The sequence below is a fragment of the Puma concolor genome, chromosome B3, assembly GCF_028749965.1.
Source record: "Puma concolor isolate L17-30 chromosome B3, mPumCon1.1.hap2, whole genome shotgun sequence".
In the NCBI taxonomy this organism is placed as follows: Eukaryota; Metazoa; Chordata; class Mammalia; order Carnivora; family Felidae; genus Puma; species Puma concolor.
This window is the reverse complement of record NC_141672.1, coordinates 85,598,629-85,621,327: the sequence shown is the minus strand read 5'-3', so window position 1 is coordinate 85,621,327 and position 22,699 is coordinate 85,598,629. Positions and strand designations below refer to the sequence as shown.

General features: G+C 40.8%; 1 protein-coding gene and 1 pseudogene across 2 annotated transcripts in view; one reads left to right on the top strand and one right to left on the bottom strand.

Annotated features, from left to right (window-relative positions):
• Window positions 1-22,662, top strand: part of FSIP1 (fibrous sheath interacting protein 1) — a 199,896-nt gene extending 177,234 nt beyond the window's left edge. The window contains exons 11-13 of one of the 2 annotated variants that reach the window (XM_086710334.1): window positions 8,386-8,896; window positions 18,305-18,390; window positions 22,635-22,662. In XM_086710334.1, coding sequence (XP_086566460.1) covers window positions 8,386-8,896; window positions 18,305-18,351 — 558 coding nt within the window. In that variant the 3' untranslated portion in view covers window positions 18,352-18,390; window positions 22,635-22,662. Of the gene's footprint in view, window positions 1-8,385; window positions 8,897-18,304; window positions 18,425-22,634 lie in introns of those variants that run through there. The other variant, XM_025919980.2, reaches the window with a different exon arrangement.
• On the bottom strand, window positions 16,604-17,055 carry LOC112855032 (large ribosomal subunit protein eL28 pseudogene; annotated as a pseudogene).
• Window positions 22,663-22,699: the final 37 nt, after the last annotated feature.

Sequence of the window (22,699 nt, the reverse complement as noted above, 5' to 3'; positions counted from 1 at the left end):
GCATTTAACTAGCTAATGGCCTCTTTGACTTCTGACCCCATCATGGCCTCCCTTGACCCAGTCTGTCTCTCTAACATAGTAAAAATAGGCTTTCAAACTGAAAATAGGGAAGACCATGCAAATCCAAATGATTTTCTTTTTTTTTTTTTTAAGTTTATTTATTTTGAGAGAGAGAGAGACAGAGAGACAGAGAGAACATGTGTGTGTGAGTGGGGGGGGGGGGGGGAAGGGCAGAGAGAGTGGAGAGAAATACCCATGCAGGTTCCATTCTGTCAGTGCAGAGCCCAAGGTGGTGCTCAATCTCACGGTGGTAAGATCACGACCCGAGCCGAAGTCAAGTCTGATGCTCAGCAGACTGAGCCACCCAGATGCCCCATGAAAATGATTTTCATAATTGTTATTATCCAATAAACCAGCAATCTTGCATAGTAGGGGGAATTAGTTGCTCTACAAGTGACGTACTGGATATATTTCCTTGGAGAATGGGGGGGTGGGTAGGTGGTCCAGCTCACCAGAAAAAAAGTGCTCTGTCTACAAACTTGGTCTCTTCATTTTCAGCAGCCCACCAGCCAAGCTTCGTTTTGCTGGGAGCATGAGGAGCAGGGGTGCCAGGCTCCTTGCCTCTAGCTGCAGCGCGGAACCCGAGCCTTGTTTCTGAACAGGAAGTTGTAGATATGTGACAAAAGGGGCATTCCAGCAGCTTGCTCTGAACAAGGGGAATCTGATCTGAGCAGACTTGCTGTCTCTACTGCTAGAAAACAGCCGCTTCTGGCAACCCTCGAATGAAAAATTCCCACCAAATAGAAGACTTAGAGCCCCTTTTCAGGTCATCCTTTTAGAAATCAAAGTGGTGAAATTGGTCTAACTTTCCTTTGAACACAACTGCACCCTTCTGACTATGTCACCCACTAATGCGGAGTTCCTGGCCCCTTTTCAAGTTGCCGGAACTGAGGATTCCACTTCCAGCTTCTAGCTCTTCCCATCCATGCTCACCATTACCTCACACGCTGGGACCATGCTGCCATCCCACCCCTCCCATCTTCGAAGTGACACAACAGGAAGTCTGCATTCCTGATGCCAGGGAGACCTGCTCTGGCTGCTGGGCTGTTGAAGAACCATTACAGAATGTTCAGGGGGCATGGCAGCCTTTCACGAGGCAAACCCCTCGGGCAAAACCTTCCAGGCCCTGCCTGGCCCAGCTGTTCAGGGAAGATCAATGGCCTGAGCAAGGGCGGTGTCCTGTTCTGCATGGTTACTTTGATATGCCAGGCCCCACATACAAGCAGCCTTCCAATACCACCACATCATTCACAAACTCATCTCAGAGCCACTTGCCTTGACCTATTTCACACTCTGTGTTATTCTAGCCACAGATCCTCCCGGCTTCTGACCTGGGGGCTGACTCACTTTCCTGTTTACAGCCTTGCCTCAACCCTCATTCCTAATGTTTTACATAGTTTCTTTGGCAATGACCTTTGCTTCCCTTTTGACTAGAGTTCAGATTCTCCTCTGGCCAGACAACCTGTGACTATTCTGGGTAGAAGTATGCCAGAGCTTACCTGGCTCCCAGCACCCTTGGTCCCTGGTGTGGCCTCCTAAGAGTGCTGTGTCTGCCAGACTGGCCTTTGCGTGATTGGGGTAGCCTCAGTGAAAGAGGGGAAGGTGGAAGAATGGAATAGGGAGGGAAGGAGCTAGGAAGACAAGGACGAATAAGCGCCTTCCTTCTGTGAAAATGTAGCACTATTGATGCAGACATTAAAAGGAACACCAATCATTTTACGCCCATGACTTTTAGATTTGCTCCATCTCAAAGAGGCACAGCAAGTGATATGAACTTTTTGAGTCTGTATGGGCTGATTGGGAGCATATGGGTAGTGCTTGATAGTAGGGTTGCTCTGTATTCTAACTGGAAGTCCAACTTACCATTCTATCCACAAGTGAATATTTCCCAACGAGTAATTCTACTTTTATTTCTCAATGAACTATTCAGTGCATACTCAGATAGAATGAGACTGGTGAAGTTTGAAAACACCATGATTTCTAATCAATGAAGTTGGCCATACAACTTCATTAAGTGTCAGGTTTCTTTCTGATGCTCTACATATGGTAGATTTATTTCAGGGATTCCTTCTCTGTTCACATCTTCTTCTCTGAGAAATCCCCCTTACCCACAGCACTGCCAAAAACATGGACTTGGGTGACCATGTTCATACCATGGGACCCTCCCCACAGGTGAATGGACTAGTGATGGACCCTTGAAGCTGATATCATCAGTTCTCCATTGAGTCAATGACCAGCCAGGCCATCTTGCTTGAAAATTTGAGCCAATGGGCATAAAGATCATTGTCAGTCATTGGTGGGTGCTAGACTCTTAAGGTTATGTTGAATAGAACCAGAGTCAATTCATGCTACATAGGCAAGCTGAGGTTGTGAGACAGCAGAAAGCATAAATAAGCAGAGAAAGCTTGTTTGCAGAGAGGAGGATGCATCAGACAAGCAGCGAGTTAAGGGACTCCCCGAGACAGGGACTCAGTGAGAGAAAGATGAAGCACATGACCTAGGTTCCTGTGGCTTCCCAGCTCCCGACCCCAAAAGGTCTCTCTGTCCTTCATTTCCTACTTGTTGGTATCCATGAGATGATTTCTTAGATCCAAGACCAAATGATCTCTACTGCCTCAGAGAGTTTTCCAGACAAGAGAAAGTTGAAGGATTAGATCATTGCTTGACTTTTTCTTCTCCCTTCCCTTCCCTTCCCTTCCCTTCCCTTCCCTTCCCTTCCCTTCCCTTCCCTTGTCTTCTCTTTTCTTTTCTTTTCTTTTTTTTAGATAAGGATTGCTGTTCCTTCTGGCTAAAAAACCTTACTAAAATAAACTACTACTTATGTGTTGCCAGCCAGTGGCTGCAAGGGAAAGTTGTAAACTTTTGACAATTAAGGAAAGGGTGGAATGTTTTCTACTTGCTTATTTTGAAGTAGAGCTTGATGTCATTGGAAGCTATTTTTTACATCCATATTCTTGTTGTTAATCATTTAGGACATTCTGGCTTTTAACTGTTTTCTCACTTGTGATAACCACATTGACTTTATAGGGTGTGTCCTTAGGAACTCACCATTTGTGGAAAAAAAAACCCACAAAAAAGCCCAACATTACACATAAGCTTACATCAAAGGACAAGATAGCCTCTGCTCATTTATAGTAGTGGGATTTCTGATTATCTGCACCAGAGACAAATTCTTGATTGCCTTGTCAACAAATTCAGTGCCCAAATAACTAGGGATTTTTATGGCTGGGGAAACTCCAGATATATAGCATAAGGGAAGAGGCAGGGATGAGGGTGGGGTAATTGAGGCCGTGATCTATCTCCAGCAATTACAAGTTGTGCTCCTCATCAGACTTAGCTCCTACACCAAATTGGTATTTATCTGGATGGAGAAGTGTAAATAGTGGGCACCCTGGGAGTAGAGTTGGGGTTATCCCCTTTTTTTTTCTTCCTGAGATGAGCTGAAAGAGAGGGCACTCTTAAGTTTGCATAAGACACTAAGGTAGTCTGGGTGATACAATTCAAAGTTTGGTAAAATCCTCTACAGGAAGAGATTTCATACCTGAGGGAATGGACAGAAAAATGACTGCCAGTTGGGAAAGAGATACTTAGGGAATGATAGAGGGAAAACTCACTTACAGTGAGAGGCTATGGAGCCTAGTAGTTAGGCACGTGAGCTGTGGACCCAGACTACATTGATTCATGGCCCGGGTCTACCACTTAGTAGCTGTATGACCAGGCACAGATTACTTAATTTCTTGGTGCCTCACTTTCTTCATCTATAAAACAGGAATAACAGTAGTACCCACCTCATCGGTTTGTTGTGAAGATTAAAGGAATTGATGCACATCATACGCATAGAGCAATGTCTGGCCCAGAGTAGGTGCTTAATAAATGCTAGTGATTACTGTTCTGTAAGACATCACCAGGTATGTCAACAAGATCAGCAAGATGCACGAGAACTAGCACCACAAGTATTCTATATTCTTGTTCTGTTGAGAAAATCCAATGTATTTCCTCTTTGACTGTGGAATGTGTGTGTTTTGGCTAAAACAAGAAAGAAGGTGCACGAAAGGGCTACTAAAATGAAGATGGGAACAGAGGGGCTTTCACATAAGGAGGATAAATAGATTGGGTTCTGGTCTGGAAAAATGAAGACTGAGATGCACTAGGATGAATTTTGTGAGAGACAGGAATAGAATGAATAATAACTTGTTTATGAAATACTGGAAAATTAGAACTGGCGTGAAAGACGAATACTTTGAGGTGAATACTTAAACAGATGGTTACTTGACTGTGCTTGCTGGGAGTCGCTCAGTTATGGAGCTTGTTAAGCTCGGGAGTTTCAAAGTAATCCTAATGATGGGGGTGGGTTATGGTCCTTTAACTATCAAGGGTCATTAGGGATGTTTGTGATAGGGTCCAGTCCAGCATTTGTAATAACTTATATTAATGTAGTATGTAGCTGTTTCAAAACACTCAGCAACCTTAATTCACTTGATTCCCACAACAGTGAGCTCCTGAGCTTACACTGTGGGCAAGTCTCTGCAGGGAATCAAAAGGTGAGAGAGATGACTCCTGTTGAAGGTTCTGATCTGTGTTGCCACCCAGAAAACACTGTAATTAAATTAACTTAATTTGAAGGTTTCGTGTAGTTGGTTCACTTTTACTTACTTGTAAGGTCTTGAGACCAGGGAATTTTTGCTTACTTTTTGAGTTCAGGATTGGTATTGTGAAGAAATTAAGGAAATAAAAGTTCTCTTTTTGTTATTGTTTTGCTTTCATGAATTCTATCAAGGTGATACGCTAATGTCAACAGAAAACTTATTCTTATATTTATTTTTATTATTAGAGTAGTTACTCATAAATATCAATTTTAGAGCTCTATGTTAATTTAGAGACCATCTTCTTCAATTCCTCCTTTTGCCACTGAAGGAGGTGGGCCCCTTGGGTGACTTTTACAAGGTGGCAAAGCTTGGACCAACGCCCAAGTTCTAGTCTCTGGTGTTTTCTTTCCCATCAGGCTGCTTCCCCCAGAGGATCAGTGTGATTGTAGTTGAGCTTATTTCTGTGTACACACAGACTCAGATGTGTTATGATTTATCTTGGAGCAGACTTATTATGAAGCCAATGAAGCTTAAGCTTCAGGGCCCCTCACTTGTATGAGCCTTGAGTGGGGAGAGGAAGCTAGGTTGCAATCAGGAAACATTTCTGTATAAACGTTTCTGGCAAATGACCTAAAGAGGTAATGTAAGAGATGGACTTGGCTTTCCAAGGCTCCAGTCATTTGTTGTGACCTTTCTCACATTCTAAGAAACAGAAACTCCTCTAGTACCTATTTTCTATTTGCAGTTTTGTATTCCTTTTCTTAAAGAAGTACCCCTTCCCTGCTGCAAGATTATAAATTTCAGGCTCTGTGAAACCTGATTTGCTTCTGATGCCCAAAGATGTAATCAGTTGGAGATTTCATTGTAATATTTCAGATTTTGATTTTTGAATTAATTTTTATTAAAAAAAATTGAATAGATTTAAATTACTTCTATTTTTATGTTTCATTTTCATTTTAGTTTTTGTTATAGTAAGAAAATAACAAGTTGTGTTAAAATTTTGTAAGCAAAAATGGTAGCTCCCTGCCCCAGCCTTCCCCACCCCTTACTTTTGTTCTCGAGTCAAGCACTCTTAATTCTTTTAGATATTTTCCCCTACTGCTTACCTCTATGTTGTTTTTTAATAACTTGCTATCTTAATTGATCACTTTTATGTCAATTTACAATAATATAAAATTTTATATCAATAATACAATAGTATTGTATTACTATATCAGTTGTATGTTGACTTCCTGTAATGGTAGCTAAGGATTTAACTTTAACTCTTAAAATTCCTTCTCTCTCCTCTTATTTCCCGCAAATAGTCACATCACAATTTTTGGTTACCTCTATCATCACTATTTATATTATGATAGCCATGCAAATATTATTTACAGCAAAAGCAAGTAGAATCCTATGGTATCCTTTCTTGTTCAACTTTTTGTTTGTCCTAAATTATCTTACTTTCTTTTGCTTAATTTTCTATTTTATCTATCTGAGACTAACTCTCCTTTCTTTTCATAGAGCTTTTTGTTTTCCCCAGAGTCTGTCCATAATTGCTTTGTTGTTCCTTTTACTTGATTTTCTGTGTATCTTGCCAAACACATCATCAGAACTACCAAGCATCTATTTTATCAATATTATTTGTGGAAGTGGTCAAATATGTCGGATAATCTATCTGTCTTCTACCTCCTCTTTCTCCCCTCCACCCTGCATCCCTGACCCCAGACCTTCTTGCATAATCCTTCATCCTCCTCTATTATGGAGTGTTTTTTTTTTTTTTTTTCTTCCCCTACTGTCTGGAAATTTCATATGATAAGCCTTTGGTGAGGATGATTTGTGAAGGTGACAATGGGCCCTTTCTAAATCTCAGGGAATTGTCTACCCATTTTAAGCAATTTTATGTAGGGCACCTGGGTGGCTCAGTCAGTTAAGGGTCCAACTTTGGCTCAGGTCTTGATCTCGTCGTTCATGAGTTTGAGCCCCATGTTGGGCTCTGTGCTAACAGCTCAGAGCCTGGAGCCTGCTTGATTCTGTGTCTCCCTCTCTCTCTGCCCCTCTGCTGCTCGTGCTCTGTCTCTCTCTCAAAAATGAATAAACCTTAAAAAAAGTTTAAAAGTAACCAATTTTATGTAACAATTTTAAATAAGCAGATTTTGAAAGTGTATTTTAAATATCTACTACCATTCAAGGACTGCCTTTATTTTCTGGTTGACTAGATTTTCATAGTAGGGTAAAGGGAATTCTCCTAATAATGGATAAAGTACCACATCTGGATGCCTAAAGTGTCTGGTAATTAAAAGAAGCATTTGCTAATATATAATCCAACTCCTATTTTCTGACATGTATATTAATCTTAGGGTGAGTTATCTAAATTTTGAATCCCAGATAATTATTAAGAATATATTCTCAGATAATTTCTTGTGTACTTGTCACTATGAAAACTAGTTTTTAATATATGAAGTTAAGTGTAATTTTAAGACACAAAATATGTTTTAAAAGCTTGTTTTACATACTGTTTTTTGTTAGCTGCCTTAGAAGCATTACACGATAATAGGGAATTAACTATCCAATAATACCTTCCCTCCTTGATACTTTATACATGTCAAATATTTGGTTAATTCTCCTGGATCCTAAGTAGGGCAATAGCATTGTTTTAGTTTACTGAAGTAGAAATTAAGGCCATTGCAATTCATGATTAGGTCTTCTTATGCGGACTTCTTATTCTCAGATAATGCATTCTCCTGTAAAGGAGGATACATGTTTTCCTAAATAATCCACTATATAAATCAGGAATGGTGCTGACTCTTTAGAGAAGGAGAACTTATTTTCAGTGTTTTTCAGTATATTTTAATCCTATTCCTTTTGAGATTGATGCAATTCAAGGGGCATGCTATTCAGTTGAATTCTTGTGAAACATAGCTCTATACTTTCATTTGATTTTTTTTTTAATTTCCTAAGAACATCACTGGAAGAAAACAGTGTTTCTGAATCCTTAAGATCTTAGTTGAAATGCTCAGCCCTGATAGCCTGTACAGGCAGAGATGCAATGTCTGTGATCAAATCCTCCTCCTAGAATGCACTGCTATTGGAATGCCCCTGGCCTCTGTCTAGATCTAGTTTTGAAACAACTACACATCTCAGGATGCATCACCCCTTCACCCTTCCTTTTCTGTCTTCAGTCATATTGTCCACTCAAAGTTGTGGACAGACATAGGAGTGGTAAATCCCCAGGGGCAGGTGCAGTTTGACCTGTTTGCCCGAGATTTTCCCCCCAGATTTTTAAGAAATTGGGTGGTGATGGGGTTCACACTGAGGAGTAGTAGAAAGCAGAGAAACACCTAATGGAGATTATGGCAGGATTCCTAGCTGGTTATCAATGGGCTGGTTGCTTACTTCCCTACTTGACGTCCTAAGACTTATAAAATTGAAAGTGCTTTTCTAATATCTCCATTTCAACTTACTTCCACATGTAGAGAGAGTGTTAGTGGTTAATTTGGTGTGGTAACTTATTTCCATCAGTTTTCAGGGATTTTCCCAGGATTTTAGTAGGCATGATGGATTCTAAAGCTGTTCTCTGGGGATGCTGTACGTTTCTCCTGAAATTGTAGATGCTTTAAAATGAATGATTTTGCTATTTGAGTGTTTTGTATAAGGGATTTCTTGGCACTTACACTTATACTGTATTACTGGAAATTATCAAAAATAAATGTGTTTACTCAATCACCTAACTATGAAAGCATTTGGTTTGTTTCATCAGTTAGATTCAACATCACCTCTCTCTGAGGAACGGTTAAAGTGTCTTCTGGATGAATGCACACTCAGACAAAAATCCATGATTAGACTTTCTTCAGAAAGAGAAAAGGAAGACGTAGAGGATTCAACAGCCCAGTCCCCCCATCTTTCCAGATCTGTCCTCTCTGAGCTACTAAATGGGTCAGAAACAAAAGTCACCAGCACAGAGGTAAAAGATGCAAATATGTCTGAGAATGCAGAATGTGAAACATGTACAGGTTACTATCTCACCAAAGCCTTGACTGGGCATTACATGTCTCAAGCACTTGTCATCGAAGCAGAGAATTTGAGATGCCTCCCATTTCCCAAGGACAAGGTTATTAGTGACACAAAGGACTATTTTATGTCGAAGACTATTGGCATTGGGAGACTGAAAAGGCCCTCTTTCTTGGATGATCCACTGTATGACATCAATGTGAGCCTTTCATCTGAAGACCATCGTCTGGAAGTCAGCTCTCCAGAGAAACCAAAAATGGGTAAGGCGTAGAAGATGTGTATTTTGGTGAATAATACTAAGCATCTCAATATAAAGGTGTTATAGTTTAAGGTAGAACAGGATAGGAAGTCATAGATGGTGTCAATAGCATGCAACATAACAAACTTATCAACATTTGTATGAGATCAAGGTTAGAATTAGTGCTCTTATGAGATATATTATTCCTAATGGTAATTAATACATATTCTGGGTGGCTATACAGGAAACGGTGATGATTTCAGAATGAAAGAGAATTTAGTTTGGACAGATACAAATAATTTGGATAGTTTGCTTAGTCTTTTAACTTCCAAATTTCAGTGATGAGAATTTATTCCAAGGGATGAATTTGTAAAATGTGAAATGCATTTTATTAGTGGTTTTATTAGTTTCTACACAAGTTCCCATCCCAGCTACTTGTATGCACTCAGGCATTTTGTCTTGATCCGGTGTTGCATTTTACAGTGGTACAATGGTACAGGTTATAAACACTACGGATATTTTTTGACATAAACAAATATTCAATTATTTATCTAAGTTAGAAGTCTAACATAATCCATGTTGTATGTGGTAAGTCTATGTAAATAGCCTCAACTTTTCCTCTAATGTAGATAATGCTACTGATGATGTATTTTCTATTAAATCTATATCTTTCTATAATTATCTATATATTACCAATGAAATCTGTAATCTATTAATTCTGAACTAACTCCCCAGTCCCATATTTCTAACTGCCTGCTAGCCGGCTCCATGAGGTTATGGCCTCAAACTGATTTCCTCATCTTTCCTTTTCAACTCAGATTTTCCTCTTTTCTTTCTGTTTCCTCACTCACCCAGGTTCTGTTTGAGTCATTATTGAATCTCCTGTCTCTTTTGCTCCCCACCTTCAACCTTCAGTATTGTTTGCGCTACTTTTGCAGCGTTTCCCATGCTCATCCCTTCTTTGTTCTTCCTGCTGCCTCAGCTGGACCAGAGTAAAAACCCTCTGATCTGATCTGGTCCATCCTCCCCGCCTCTGATCTCTCACCTCCTCCAGCCCCTGCTGACCCCCACTAAACAAACCCCTCCAAAGTACAGCTTTGATAGCCACACCTCCCAGCTCAGAAAACTTCTTGAGCTCTCCACTGCCCACTGAATGACACCCGAATTCTTTCACTTGGTGTTCAAGGCCTCCGCAGTCTGACTTCAATCTCTTTGTAATCACTCTCTACCTAGTTCTCTAAATGTTATTCAGGTTATGGCTAATCTGGTCTCAGGATTTCCAGTGCTTTCCTCTGCCCCTGTATTAGCCCCTACTCTTTTCTTCTGAAGAATGTTCTGGTACCCCTTCAATGGCAGATGAATTCCAACCCCATCCTTCCTGAATGTAACCTTCCTTGTTTCTCTCCATTAAACGTTTGATTTCTCCTCTGAATGTCCAAGAACATTGGTCCCCTATCAGATCATTTCACACATACTGTCGTGAAGTTGTTATGCACACACACTTTCTCTTCCTTAGAATTGTGTAGTATTTTTGAGGACCAAGATCCTATCTTTTGATTTATTGTTACTTCTGTGATGTCCAAAGTGCCGTCCTAAACCAAGTGCTTATTTAATAAATGAAACAATTTAAATTATCCAGTTTTAGAATAATATGCTGAAAATATAGTTCACGCTTATTCTTCACAGTGTGAATGAAAGCAGGTGGTATTGCTTAAGAGCTATGTAAGCCTTGGGGCACCTGGGTGGCTTAGTGGGTTAAGCGTCCAACTCTTGATTTTGGCTCAGGTGATGATGTCACAGTGGTGGGATCGAGACCCATGCGGACAGCCCAGAGCCTGCTGGGGATTCTCTCTCTCTCTCTCTCTCTCTCTCTCTCTGCTCCTCCCCCCACTGTACTCTCTCTTTCACAAAATAAATAAATAAAAAAGGAACTATGCAAGTCTCACATTCTCTATAAATATTTGGAACTTCCCCCTTTTTAAATGAAATTTTACAAGCTATGAAGTTTTTACCCAACAGCAGAGTTCATTTTTACAATACGCAATTCGATTAGACGGCTGCATTATGCATATCCCCACTAAGGATCTTCATTTAACAAATGAACTATGAAAACTTGTTCTATTCTCAAATTGCAGTATATTTTCCTTCTTTTTGGATAAAGGGTTGTCATCAGAGAAAGTATCTCCTCTTTGTCTACTGTAGGCGAACCTGCTAACTTTGTGGTGATTTATTGTATTTGGGATCCCATTCCCTTGGTAAGGGGGTTTAGAACAGCACTTTGCTAAACTATGACTTTGCTTCTATGGGAACTTGAGTCACACTGATGTATATCTGCTTCTGAGCAGAACATAACACGATGGAATGAACTAGAACTTAACATGGCTTGCTGGAAAGAAGCTGTGAGGGTTTACCTACAACTTCATGGAACATGCCTCTGAAGGCACCAGATAACCCTGATGTACGATTAGCACAACTCTTGTGAGTTTGGAGGCTTGAGATGGCCTACATGTGAATATGTGAGCCACATTTTATTTTCTGTTTATTACATTTTTGTTTGTTACGTTTCTGTTTATTACATACTTTAAGGCATCGGTTCTGCACGATCATTTTGAGTGCCTGTCAGCGTATCGGAGGTTGGAGTTTTTCACTTTACTAACCTGTGTTAGTGTTCAAGATCGAAATACTTTGCTAATCAATTTTATTCTAAAATACTAAATGGAAATTTTATGATTTCTACCAAAGTGAACACCAAAACTGAATGCCAAACCAGTTTTCTTGGCAAAAAGCCCTTTACGGACGTAACTTTAATGAGGAATAGCAGTGTTTTCAGCTGCAACGTTATATTCAGGTCTTTCTTAGGAAATAGACACACGTGAATGTGATTCAGAGCAGATTTCGAGAAACAGGCAGGAGTGAATGAGAAAAACCATTTATCATTTTCTCTTTCAGTAGCAAGTACTATTGTATATAGTAGTCTTTTTCTTGATGAACCGAGGTCTGTCACAAGTATTAAAATTCTTCTAGAAGGCAGAGTCAGATACAACTTCAAAAAGAGAACCAAACTGAATGCCATTGAGGTCCAGTTTAAATCGTGGTATTGAAAAATAAGGATTTGCCTCAGAGCTGTATTAAAAGTTCCATTTTTCTTGTGCTTTTAGCTTAGCGGTAACTACTGATAAAATTTGACTTTCTGGATACAAGGTCCAGTGAATTCAGTGTTGCGCTCACTCACTGTGGGGGCTTCAGGGGACTGATAAATAGGGTTTTCTTTTCCCCACCCAGGTCGGAACCAACTTAGAGATAGATGGACTGTGACGGATGCAGAATAAGGAGGTTGGCTTCATTGCTGATGAAATGTAGGGCGTTGTCGTGACCTGTGTAGGCAGCCAAATGGTCTTCCGAATGCTACGTCCTCCAAGTGAACTCACACACCCAGTCACTGGCAGAGGTGAAAAGACTCAAACCTCACCTGTGGAAACCTGTCCATGTGGAACCAATAGCCTGGAGGAGTCAAGAAGCACCCTTGGCGGGGGAGGGGTGGTGTGCTAACTCCTGTGGAGGAAGGGGCTGAGCTGAGCTGTTTCTTCCCCCAAACTCACTGGTCAGAGAACTGGCTCTTTTCCCTTGTGGAGAGTGGAGGAGGCTGGAACGAGGCTGGATGTTTCCCCAACATAAGTTTTTCCACATCCAAGTGTGAGGAGAGCAGGGAGTAATTGTTCTTTGGTACCACCTAACCTCAGAGGCACCACGGAGTGTGCTGGAACTTCAGAGAAAAAGTCCTTCAGGTCTATGGTTAGTCTAGTATTTGATCAAATTATCTTTTTTAAAAACTGTTTATTTTTGAGAGGGAGTTGGGGGGGGGCGGTCAGAGAGAGAAGGAGAGAGAGAATCCCAAGGAGGCTCTGCCCTGAGCCCTATGTGGGGCTGGAACCCATGAACCGTGAGATCATGACCTGAGCCTCAACCGAGAGTTGGACGCTCAGCCGACCGAGCCACCCAGGTGCCCCTACTCAAGTTCTTATGTTGACTTGCTTTCCAGATAATCCAAACCAAAAGGCATCCGTGCATGGACAGCATTCTCTTTTTCCCACTAAGTGTTTGAGCTCCTTGTCAACAGAAGTTCATATAGTAAAGAGGAAAATATGAATAACAAAAACAAAAATAATAGAATAGGGCAAAAAGGGACATGAAGCCTGTCACGTAGCAAAAAAAAAAAGGGGGGGGGTCAGAACTATACTAACTCTTCAAGGAAAACAAAATTCAATTTCCTTCCCATAGGACCCATATGATGAATAGTGCTTTAAAAAATTTCTGTAACAAATGAGTCAGATAAGGTTGTTTTAAAAATAACAACCCTAAATGAAGACTAGGGCCACTGTTTCGGTTTGCTCAGGAAGTGTCCTGGTTTTACCACCGAATGGTTCTTGTCCTTGGAAACCTTTAGTCTCTGGCAAACTGGATGATTGGTCACTGTAAACTGAAAGTGAGAACAAGAAACCAGAGAGCAAATTAATGAGTTAAAGCTTGTAGTAGTGTGGGTGAGTAGTAGGATCCCAGACTAGAACATAGAGGAGCAGAGGGAGGGCTGCTGTGCCCACCCACCTGCATGATGTCACCTAGTGGTTGGGAGTGTGGACTCTGAGTGAGACAGATCTGGGTTTGAATGCTTGCTCTATTAGCAGTGATCTTAGGCAAGTTACTTAATCTCTCTTCTCTACACCTTGGTTTCCTTATCTAAGATAAGATGGCTTTAATACTTACAATAAGGATCGAATGAGAGAGTCCACATAATTAGGTCAGTGACTAGACTGAGTTGGCTTATACTGGTCCCTCCTTATCTGTGGTTTCAGTTACCTGTGGTCCGCAGCATTCCAGAAGCAGGTGATTCTTCTGACAGTAGGTCAGAAGGTTAACGGTAGGCCAACACTATGTCAGTGTCTGTGCCATTCACCTTCATCTCCTCCTGTAAGCATCTTATCACTTCACATCATCACAAGAAGGGTGAGGACAGTACAAGTCATTTTGAGAGCGACCATGTGCACAAAACTTTGATCGCAGTATGTTACCATTGTTCTATTTTATTGGTTATTTCAATCTTTTATGTGCCTAATTTATAAATTAAACCTTACCAGAGGCATGGATGTATAGGAAAAATCCTAGTGTATGTAGGGTTTTGCACTATCTATGATCTCAGGTATGCGCTGAGGGTCTTGGAACATATTCCTTGTGGACAAGAGGGACTAATGTATTGAACATTGAATCAGGAGATTTCCCATAAAAGCCTGGGCTTCTGACTTTCCTGATAAATCAGCAGGTCCTTAAACCAGTAAGGAGAGCTGAGTGGATGTTCCCTTTAGAAGGAGCACATACATGCAGGGGGACATGGCCCCCTGTCTGCCCCTCTCTACTTCATGTGCCTGGGCATTTGGAGCCCTAGGATTTCCATCCCAGGTTATAAGCCCTTGCTGCTCAGAGTGTGGTTCGGTTACTGGGGGCTCGTTTGAAAACCTACTAAATCATAATTTACTAACAAGATCGCCCAACGATACTCACTGTGAAGTTTGAGAAGCACTGTTAGAAACCATGGAGCATTACTCCTAACCTCTCTGAGCATCAGGATCATCTGGAAGTTTATTGCTCGTCTGTTTTATACCTGTGTCCGGGGCCCGAATCTGACTTACTTAAATTAGAGTGTCCGGTGTGGAGAGTTCAGTCTGCCGAATTAATGCAAGCTACAAGATTTTGCCTTGCTTATTTGAGAAATAGGTGTTTCGGTTTAGTTGTAACAAAGCTCATTTATGTTCTCTGTTGGGGGTTCTCAGAACAGGTTCTACCAACAGTGGTAATGTACCATCTGAATATGCTTCAAGTTTACTTGATTGTAATTTTTACTTAGGTATCTTTAAATTTTATTTTAATTCCAGTATAGTTAACGTATGGTGTTGAATTAGTTTCAGGTGTAAGATACAGTGATTCACCATTGATAGTAACTTGATTGTATCTTGAGGTGGTTGTAGGTGGATCGGCTTTTGTGAAGGATGTTGGGGTGATTTGAAGGGGGTGTGTGTTAGTATACGTCCTTACTCAGACCACCTGAACAGTTGCCAAGGCACTGGATTGTTTTGAGAAAGTTTTCTTTGTTGTCACACAGGCTTCCCAGTTTGTAGTGGAGCCCTGAGATTCTAGAATAGTAACACTATTAGCTAACCTTTTTTTTTTTTTTTTCCATTAAAAAATAGTTTGGCTTGCTCTTAGGGAAATACTTGACTCATCCTTGCCTTGATGAAGTTCTGTTTCTCTCCAACTGTGAGTGCCTTCGGGCTTCCTAGTTATTGTTTGCTAAATTACTTTTGCAAGGCTACTCCCTGCTTTTCAGATGCTCTTAGTAACTTAACCTCCCAAATTTATTTGATCAAAATACCAGAGCTGCTCTATTGCAAGTGTCCAGTGGTAATCACCTTTTGATGTAAAACTTGAGGATATAGTAAGTTTATATTTGTTAAGCTTATCTTTTCAAGTTACTTTCACCTAATTTTCTTTGAGCCGGGTCTTGATTTGAGGTGGACTTTTCATATAAATATGTGCCACTGATTATTTACTCTACTGATAACATACCACTTGATCATTTTGTTTAGTAATGTAAACGATGGCATGTTGGAGTGTTTTTTTTTTTTTTAATTTTTTTTTTTTCAACGTTTATTTATTTTTGGGACAGAGAGAGACAGAGCATGAACGGGGGAGGGGCAGAGACAGAGGGAGACACAGAATCGGAAACAGGCTCCAGGCTCTGAGCCATCAGCCCAGAGCCCGACGCGGGGCTCAAACTCACGGACCGCGAGATCGTGACCTGGCTGAAGTCGGACGCTTAACCGACTGCGCCACCCAGGCGCCCCTGGAGTGTTTTGATATTATAATGTATTACCATTTTATCAGTTAATGAGAACTTGTGATTCCATTGCTTCATTCATATTGGGTAAAATGAAAAGATTAAGATCGTCACTGCAGACTACCTCTATGGACCAGAAATACTGGCATCACTAGGAGCTTTTAGAAATGCAGTCACAGGCCCTACTCCAGACCTACTGTATTAGACTCTACATTTTAAAAAAGATGATCTAGTAGGTGATATATGCTTGTTAATGTGTGAGAAGCTCTGGTCTACTAGTCACTCTACTTCAGGGTTGTGGAAAAAAAAACCCAAAAAACTAATGGTGAAAATAATGTCAATTATTTGATAATGTGCTCAATCCCTACTTTTTCTTCTTAAATTTCATTTTAATGAAGATACTACCTTCTCCAGATTGTTTTACCTCTCTAAACATCTATCCTGTACTGCTTTTGGGTAACCTTCCCCTTTGACACCCAGAGCAAGCATATCCTAGCTTGGGTTCTCTCCTCTTGCATGGCTTTATTTGGAGACAGAAATAGCCAGTATGGGATCATCTATGCTTTGTATACTTTTGGTTTTCAAATCTCTCTACTTGGCATCTGCCTCAGATCTGTCTGGCATTTTAAGCTATACTGAGTCCATCCCTTAGGCAATGCTTCTTACCTTTGGTAACATATTAGAATGACTAGGTGAGATTGAAAACAGACTAATGTGCCTGGGTTCCATCCCAGATGAATGAAATCTATTTCTAGGGGTTGGCTCTGGACATCAGTATTTTTTTTTTTTTTTTTTTTTACGGTGGTTGACACCTTCATTGCTTTGGCAGTGAGTGGCAGGTGCTCAGAAGCTCTTTGTGGGGTTGGCCTGATTTCTCTTTACTATCATGGGCTTGTGGCTGCAGGGGTTGGCGCTGACTCTGCCAATGGCAGCCATGCGCAGATCTGAGCGGTACTTGTTCTTGCGGATCATGTACCTGATGCTGCTGAGGGGGGCCCAGGCATTCTTGTTGACGGTGGTCCACACGTAGGATGTGGCAGGTTTTCACTGGCCAGATTTCCGCTTCATGACCACCACTACTACCCTTTTGCCCTTGGCTGCCGGCTTCATGCCCACAGTCTGGCGGTGCATCAGCCCCTTGTAGCAGAGGGAGTTGTGAGCCTTCAGCTTGTTGGACTCTGTGATGTACACCTGCTTCTTCCTCTTGATCAGGAAGCTGGAGCAGTTCTGCACGACCACCCATTGTAGGCGGGCAGACATGGCGGCAGCTCCTTTCACTATGGCAGCCAGAGGTGGAAAGACTGGATACCAGTCTTTTTGAAAGTCCGTGTTGGAGGACTCAGTTGTGTTGGGTGATTCAGTTGTGTAGCCATTGCTTTGAAATCACTGTGCCAGGGTTCCACTGTGCTCATTGTATTCATTCATTAAGGACATTGCTCTAGGATATAAGGAATAAGACCTAATCACTGCTCTGCATTATTTCATAGTCCATTGAGGAAGGCAGGAACTTAAGCAGAGAACCACAGCAGGGGCGAGACAAGTGTAGTAAGAGCTTCTGGACAGGTGCACAGCAATACCACAGGATGATGAACGTGGGGAGATGGGGAAGTGGCATTTAAGTTGAGCCCCCAAGGATGATGATCTTTTACGGGGTGGGCGAGAAGCGGAACACTCCAGATGGAAGAAATAGTACTTGCGGAGGCCTGGGTCACGGTCTTATCCTCATCTCAGGGGTGGGATATTGAGGTCTGTTTCTCATGTATCCCACCTTCCTCCCTGCTTAATATTTCTTCTCCGTGTGTTCACAATATCACTGCATTTCTCACTTCACTCTCTGAAACTCCAGATCATTTGTCATTAATTAAAAGATTAAAAAAAACATTACTGACCTATAATTTATATACCTGTATTCATTTCCTGTGGTTGCCACAACAAATTATTACAACAGAAATTAATTATCTTGAAGTTCTGGAGGCCTGAAGTCTGAAACTAAAGAGTCAGCAAGGCCATGCTCTGCCTGGAGACTCCAGGGAAAAATGCCTCCCTGCTTCTTCCATTGTCTCAGGCTATTGAGAGGCTATTGCTTCTTTGGTTTCCTTGCTTTGTGGTCACATCATGCCAATCTCTGTCTCTGTTTTCACATTACCTTTTTTCTCTGTGTGTGTCTCTCCAATCTCCCTCTGCTTTTCTCTCTTATTAAAGTTTATTTTTTGAGAGAGAGAGCTCGTATGTATGCATGTATGAGTGGGGAAGAGAGAGAGAGAGAGAGAGAGAGAGAGAGAGAGAGAGAATCTCAAGCTGTCAGCAAGGAGTGGACTTGGGGCTTGAACCCATGAACTGTGAGATCATGACCTGAGCTGAAATGAAGAATCGGATGCTTAACCAACTGAATGACACAGGCATCCCCATACCTCTACTTTTCTCTTCTAAGGATGTTATTGAAAACAGGACACATCTGGATAATCCAGGATGCTCTCATCTGAAAAATAGTTAGAGTTTTAGTTATATCACCTAAAAACTGTGGTTATTGTTTTCAATGTGCAGATGAAGAGGAGACTGAAGATGTGACAGAAGATGGGAAAGAATCTTGAGCCATGACTTTCTGGGCGTGCTTGCTTTGAAGGAAGTTGGTAAATTAATCTGTTTTCTGAATTCTTACATTCATTGACTGCATCTATAGAGACCATTCCTCAAATACTGATTTTTAATATTTGGATTCTCTCTTCCTAGGTTTTGCTGCTTTGATATTTTTGAGACATGGGTGCATTTGGTCAGTGATTTTTTTTTTCTTCACTGAAATGCCTGGTGAAATTGTGTTTTATTGCTAATCTTGCAACATCAGGGATATGTTATAAAACCAACATTTTATGTATGTGTGTGCTTTGTTAAAACTAGTTGAAGTACTATGATGACTTTGTATTTGATTTTATGTGTTACAACTTCATTGTGATTTAGACAGATGGAATCACTATGAATTCTTATTTGGGCCCTGATTTTCCAGCTTTCTTCCCGTTTGGTGCCTGTTAAGTACAACTTGCCATAGAAAGAAATGAATTTTCTCAACAAAGCAATGTTAGCATGGGCTTTGCTTCTTTACTAGCAGTGGTATTTTGCTCAAGCAAGAGTTTGATTTACTTGAATTACTTGATTTTTATTACCATTTATCATCTTGCAGAATTTGCCTTTTAGAATGCAGCAAATAAATCATCCAGATTGGAAGGAGTTTATATGTCAGGATTTTGAGCAGAGGTTCTGTGCTTCACTTTAATTGATCTGCCTTAATCACATTCTCTCTGAAGCAAATTCTGTGGCTGTGGGATGGACTCTGATGATTGCTATAGTCCAGGATTCATGCTTACTGTCCTAGATGGAAGTTAGGTTAATCTCCCTGGGATAACCTCTAGAAACTAGGGGCAATCGTAAAGAGTCAGCAGTAACCATGAGTGTTGAGGAGGAAGTGAACATACATCCACTGCAATTACTAACTTTCTACTTTCTCCCAATGAGAATACTATGGTAAACCCTCTAAATTTAAGTAGCTTGGAGACCAGAGGGGACAGATACTAATTAATTAGTAAAATATTAAATAATTTGTTCTTGCTCCTCTCCATTGGACTTACAGATGTCATAGAAAGAGACCACCACTTTCTAGGTGTTAATACACAACTATTATGAAAGGACCATATGAAGAGATCTCCTATGACCTCTTCTATGACCTTCTAAGGTCATACTTATGCGGCAGGGATGGATGATATTCTTAATCAAAGCGCCATAAGCACCACATAGAGAGGGCAAAGGGAAGACACTCACACTTTTTTCTCCAGAGTACATTAAAAAAAAAAAAAGTAGAATGCAGCAAATAAAGATGAGCTACTTAAGAAATGTTCTGGGGTACTATTGAGAGAGAGAGAAGTTTTGTCTAGTTACAAGTCAGTAACTTGGATTCATGAGAAAATTTTATGTCAACACTTTATACAATGAATTGGCACGAAGTCCAATTTATTTCTGATGAAAAAAATGAGTTAGCTATTGTGCTACCTTTAATGAAGGTTGGGGCAATAGGTATGTAGCATGATTCTTTTTTGCTCACACACATTTTTATCTGCTGATAGTTGAGGATGTTAATGATTGCTTATATCACATTTCCTTGACTTTGGAAAATAAACTCTATAGCTATTACATTTAGAGGAATGGATAAGCGATTTCTTTTTTGGGCCTCCTTTTTCAGTTTACATGAAAGTTAACAATGGTTCGTATTGATGTCAATGTGTGACAGTGCGATTTATCTTGACGCTGAGTTTTGTTGGGGGAGGGTACCAGCAGATGTTAAAGTCGTGCTGTTGGACGCTCCTAAAAATGACACATGCATTGTAAAGTTTGGGTCAGGGGAGGGGTGTTATGGGTGGGAATTTGCAGTAGTGACAGAGAGGAGCCATTTTTGCCCGTCAAACTTTATGAAGAGCTCAGGTTTCTAAATCTCTGTGCTTCTGGTATTTGAGTGTGTGCAGTGGGGCTGGTTGGGGGAGGGGGGAGTTTTGTTGGGGGTGGTGAGAGCTTATGGCTTTCTAATGTGTTTCTGCAAACGGTATTTGAGGCATACTGAGCTTTTCTGTTACAGGAGTTTAAGAGAAGGGAAGGAATACAGAATGATCTCAAGTAATGGATTTTTTTCATGAAAAGAGGTGACACAGTTCATTCCTTAGCATGTCAGCTGAAGGTACTTCTAACAAGGATTGGTAAGCTAAATTTAGAATACAATTCAGATGAGATCAGGTGCATTCAAGGGATACAATATAATTCAACACAAAGGCTCCAGAATTTTTTAAAAAAATGTTACCCTGATAGGGAAAGTGGTTCTTATTAAAAATCAGTGTTATTATTTTAAGGTTCCCTCTAGACCTGAGTCTTTCCCCCAGAACAAGATCGAGAAGAAAAACTATGAAAGAGCAAGAGCTAGCTCCTATTAGAAACAAATTTAGGATCTTAAAATTGAAGTTTTTTTGCTATGACTTCTCAGGAAAACTACCCGCACCACCTTTATTGTAAATCCCCACAGGACCAAAAGTTTATTGCCCTTCAATCCAATTGTCTCTAAAACACATGATCGTAAACTCTCTTAGCAGGAAAACTCTCTTAGCACCTTGATGGCATAATCTTAGTTCTGAACAAGCCTTTTATTTCCGTACAATCTACCGATTTGAAGGTCAGTCTCAGAGTAAACACGAAGGATACCTGGGAAAATAGCTCCCGTTCCTGGACACTTTTTGTGTCCTATCAGGATCTTTACAGTTCCTGTAGGTTTGCTCCTTAAAAAGTGAATTGGGACTGCCTGAGGGGCTCAGTTAAGCGTCAGATTCTCGATCTCAGCTCAGTCTTGATCTCAGGGTCATGAGTTCAGGACCCGCATTGGGCTCCACGTTGGACCTGGAGTCTACTTTAAAAAAAAAAAAAATGAATTAGAATTCTCTCCTAAGACTTGCCATGTTTATGCTCCTCTGAGAAGGGATGATGTCCTGTTTCAAAGAATTATCTTTCAGATCAGTTTTCCAAACTCTGTAGCCCTTTTTGATATCTTAGAGTTCTTTATTCTTTACCTAGGCACCATGAAATGATTTGGTAATTTATACTTCTGTATGATTATGCTGCCTTAGATGGGAGAAGTGTTTTTTTTTTCTTTTCATGTTTACTTATTTTTGAGAGAGACAGAGACAGAATGCTAGTGGGTTAGGGGCAGAGAGAGAGGGAGACACAGAATCCGAAGCAGGCTCCAGGCTCTGAGCTGTCAGCAGAGAGCTTGACCAGGGGCTTGAACTCACAGACCACGAGATCATGACCTGAGCCGAAGTCAGACGCTCAACTGACTGAGCCACCCAGGTGCCCCGGGGGAAGTGTTTTTAGAATGAGACGGAAAATCAACAAGAATCTGTCTCAGCCAGTCATGTGTGGTGTTTCATGGACCCCCAAAGCCAGACCTTTAACCTACTCACAAGATTTCTGATTGTACTTGTTATTAAAACTGGAAATTAGTCAATATTTTGCTTTCATTGTTAGCTCACCCATACTCAAGTTCTGCTTATTGTAATGCTTTGGTCTTCTCTTTAAAAACTTGATACGTGATGTGTATTTTTTGGATTTCTTCCAAATCCTTTTAGTCCTGTTTTTGACCAAAGGTAAATTCATCTTCTGACAGGGGATGTCTATAAAGTTTGGCCCAATTTGGTAATGACGGTTCCTCCCTCATTCGCACTTCTAACGCTTCTCGACGACATGTAATTGTGTGCTACCTATCCAGTGCCGTCATGCATGGGCCAGAAAATGTAGCCGTGAGCATTGTGTGCACCTCGCTTATATTTTTTTCCCTTTGTTTTCATTGTTCTTTTTAGAAACAGAACTGTACTCTGAAATGGACTCAACGTTTAATTACCTTTCTAAAACATAAAATTGTATCCTGTTGGGGTCCACCTTTTGAGTCCTTGCTTTATTTTTTTTTTTTTTAATTTTTTTTTTTTCAATGTTTATTTATTTTTGGGACAGAGAGAGACAGAGCATGAACGGGGGAGGGGCAGAGAGAGAGGGAGACACAGAATCGGAAACAGGCTCCAGGCTCTGAGCCATCAGCCCAGAGCCCGACGCGGGGCTCGAACTCACGAACCGCGAGATCGTGACCTGGCTGAAGTCGGCCGCTTAACCGACTGCGCCACCCAGGCGCCCCGAGTCCTTGCTTTATTTTTAATAGGGCAGGCTAATGTTTTGTTCTGATTCCACAAATGCAGCAAATGTGTTTTCCAAGCAAATCAGTCACCTTCAATTGGATAGAAACTGTCAATGTTACTAATATTTACTGTAATGTCTTGTGTATGTTATATTGGTTTAGGAATGGAGTTTACCCACACCTCATAACAAAGCCAGTAGAGAATAAATAAACATGGATACAGTAAG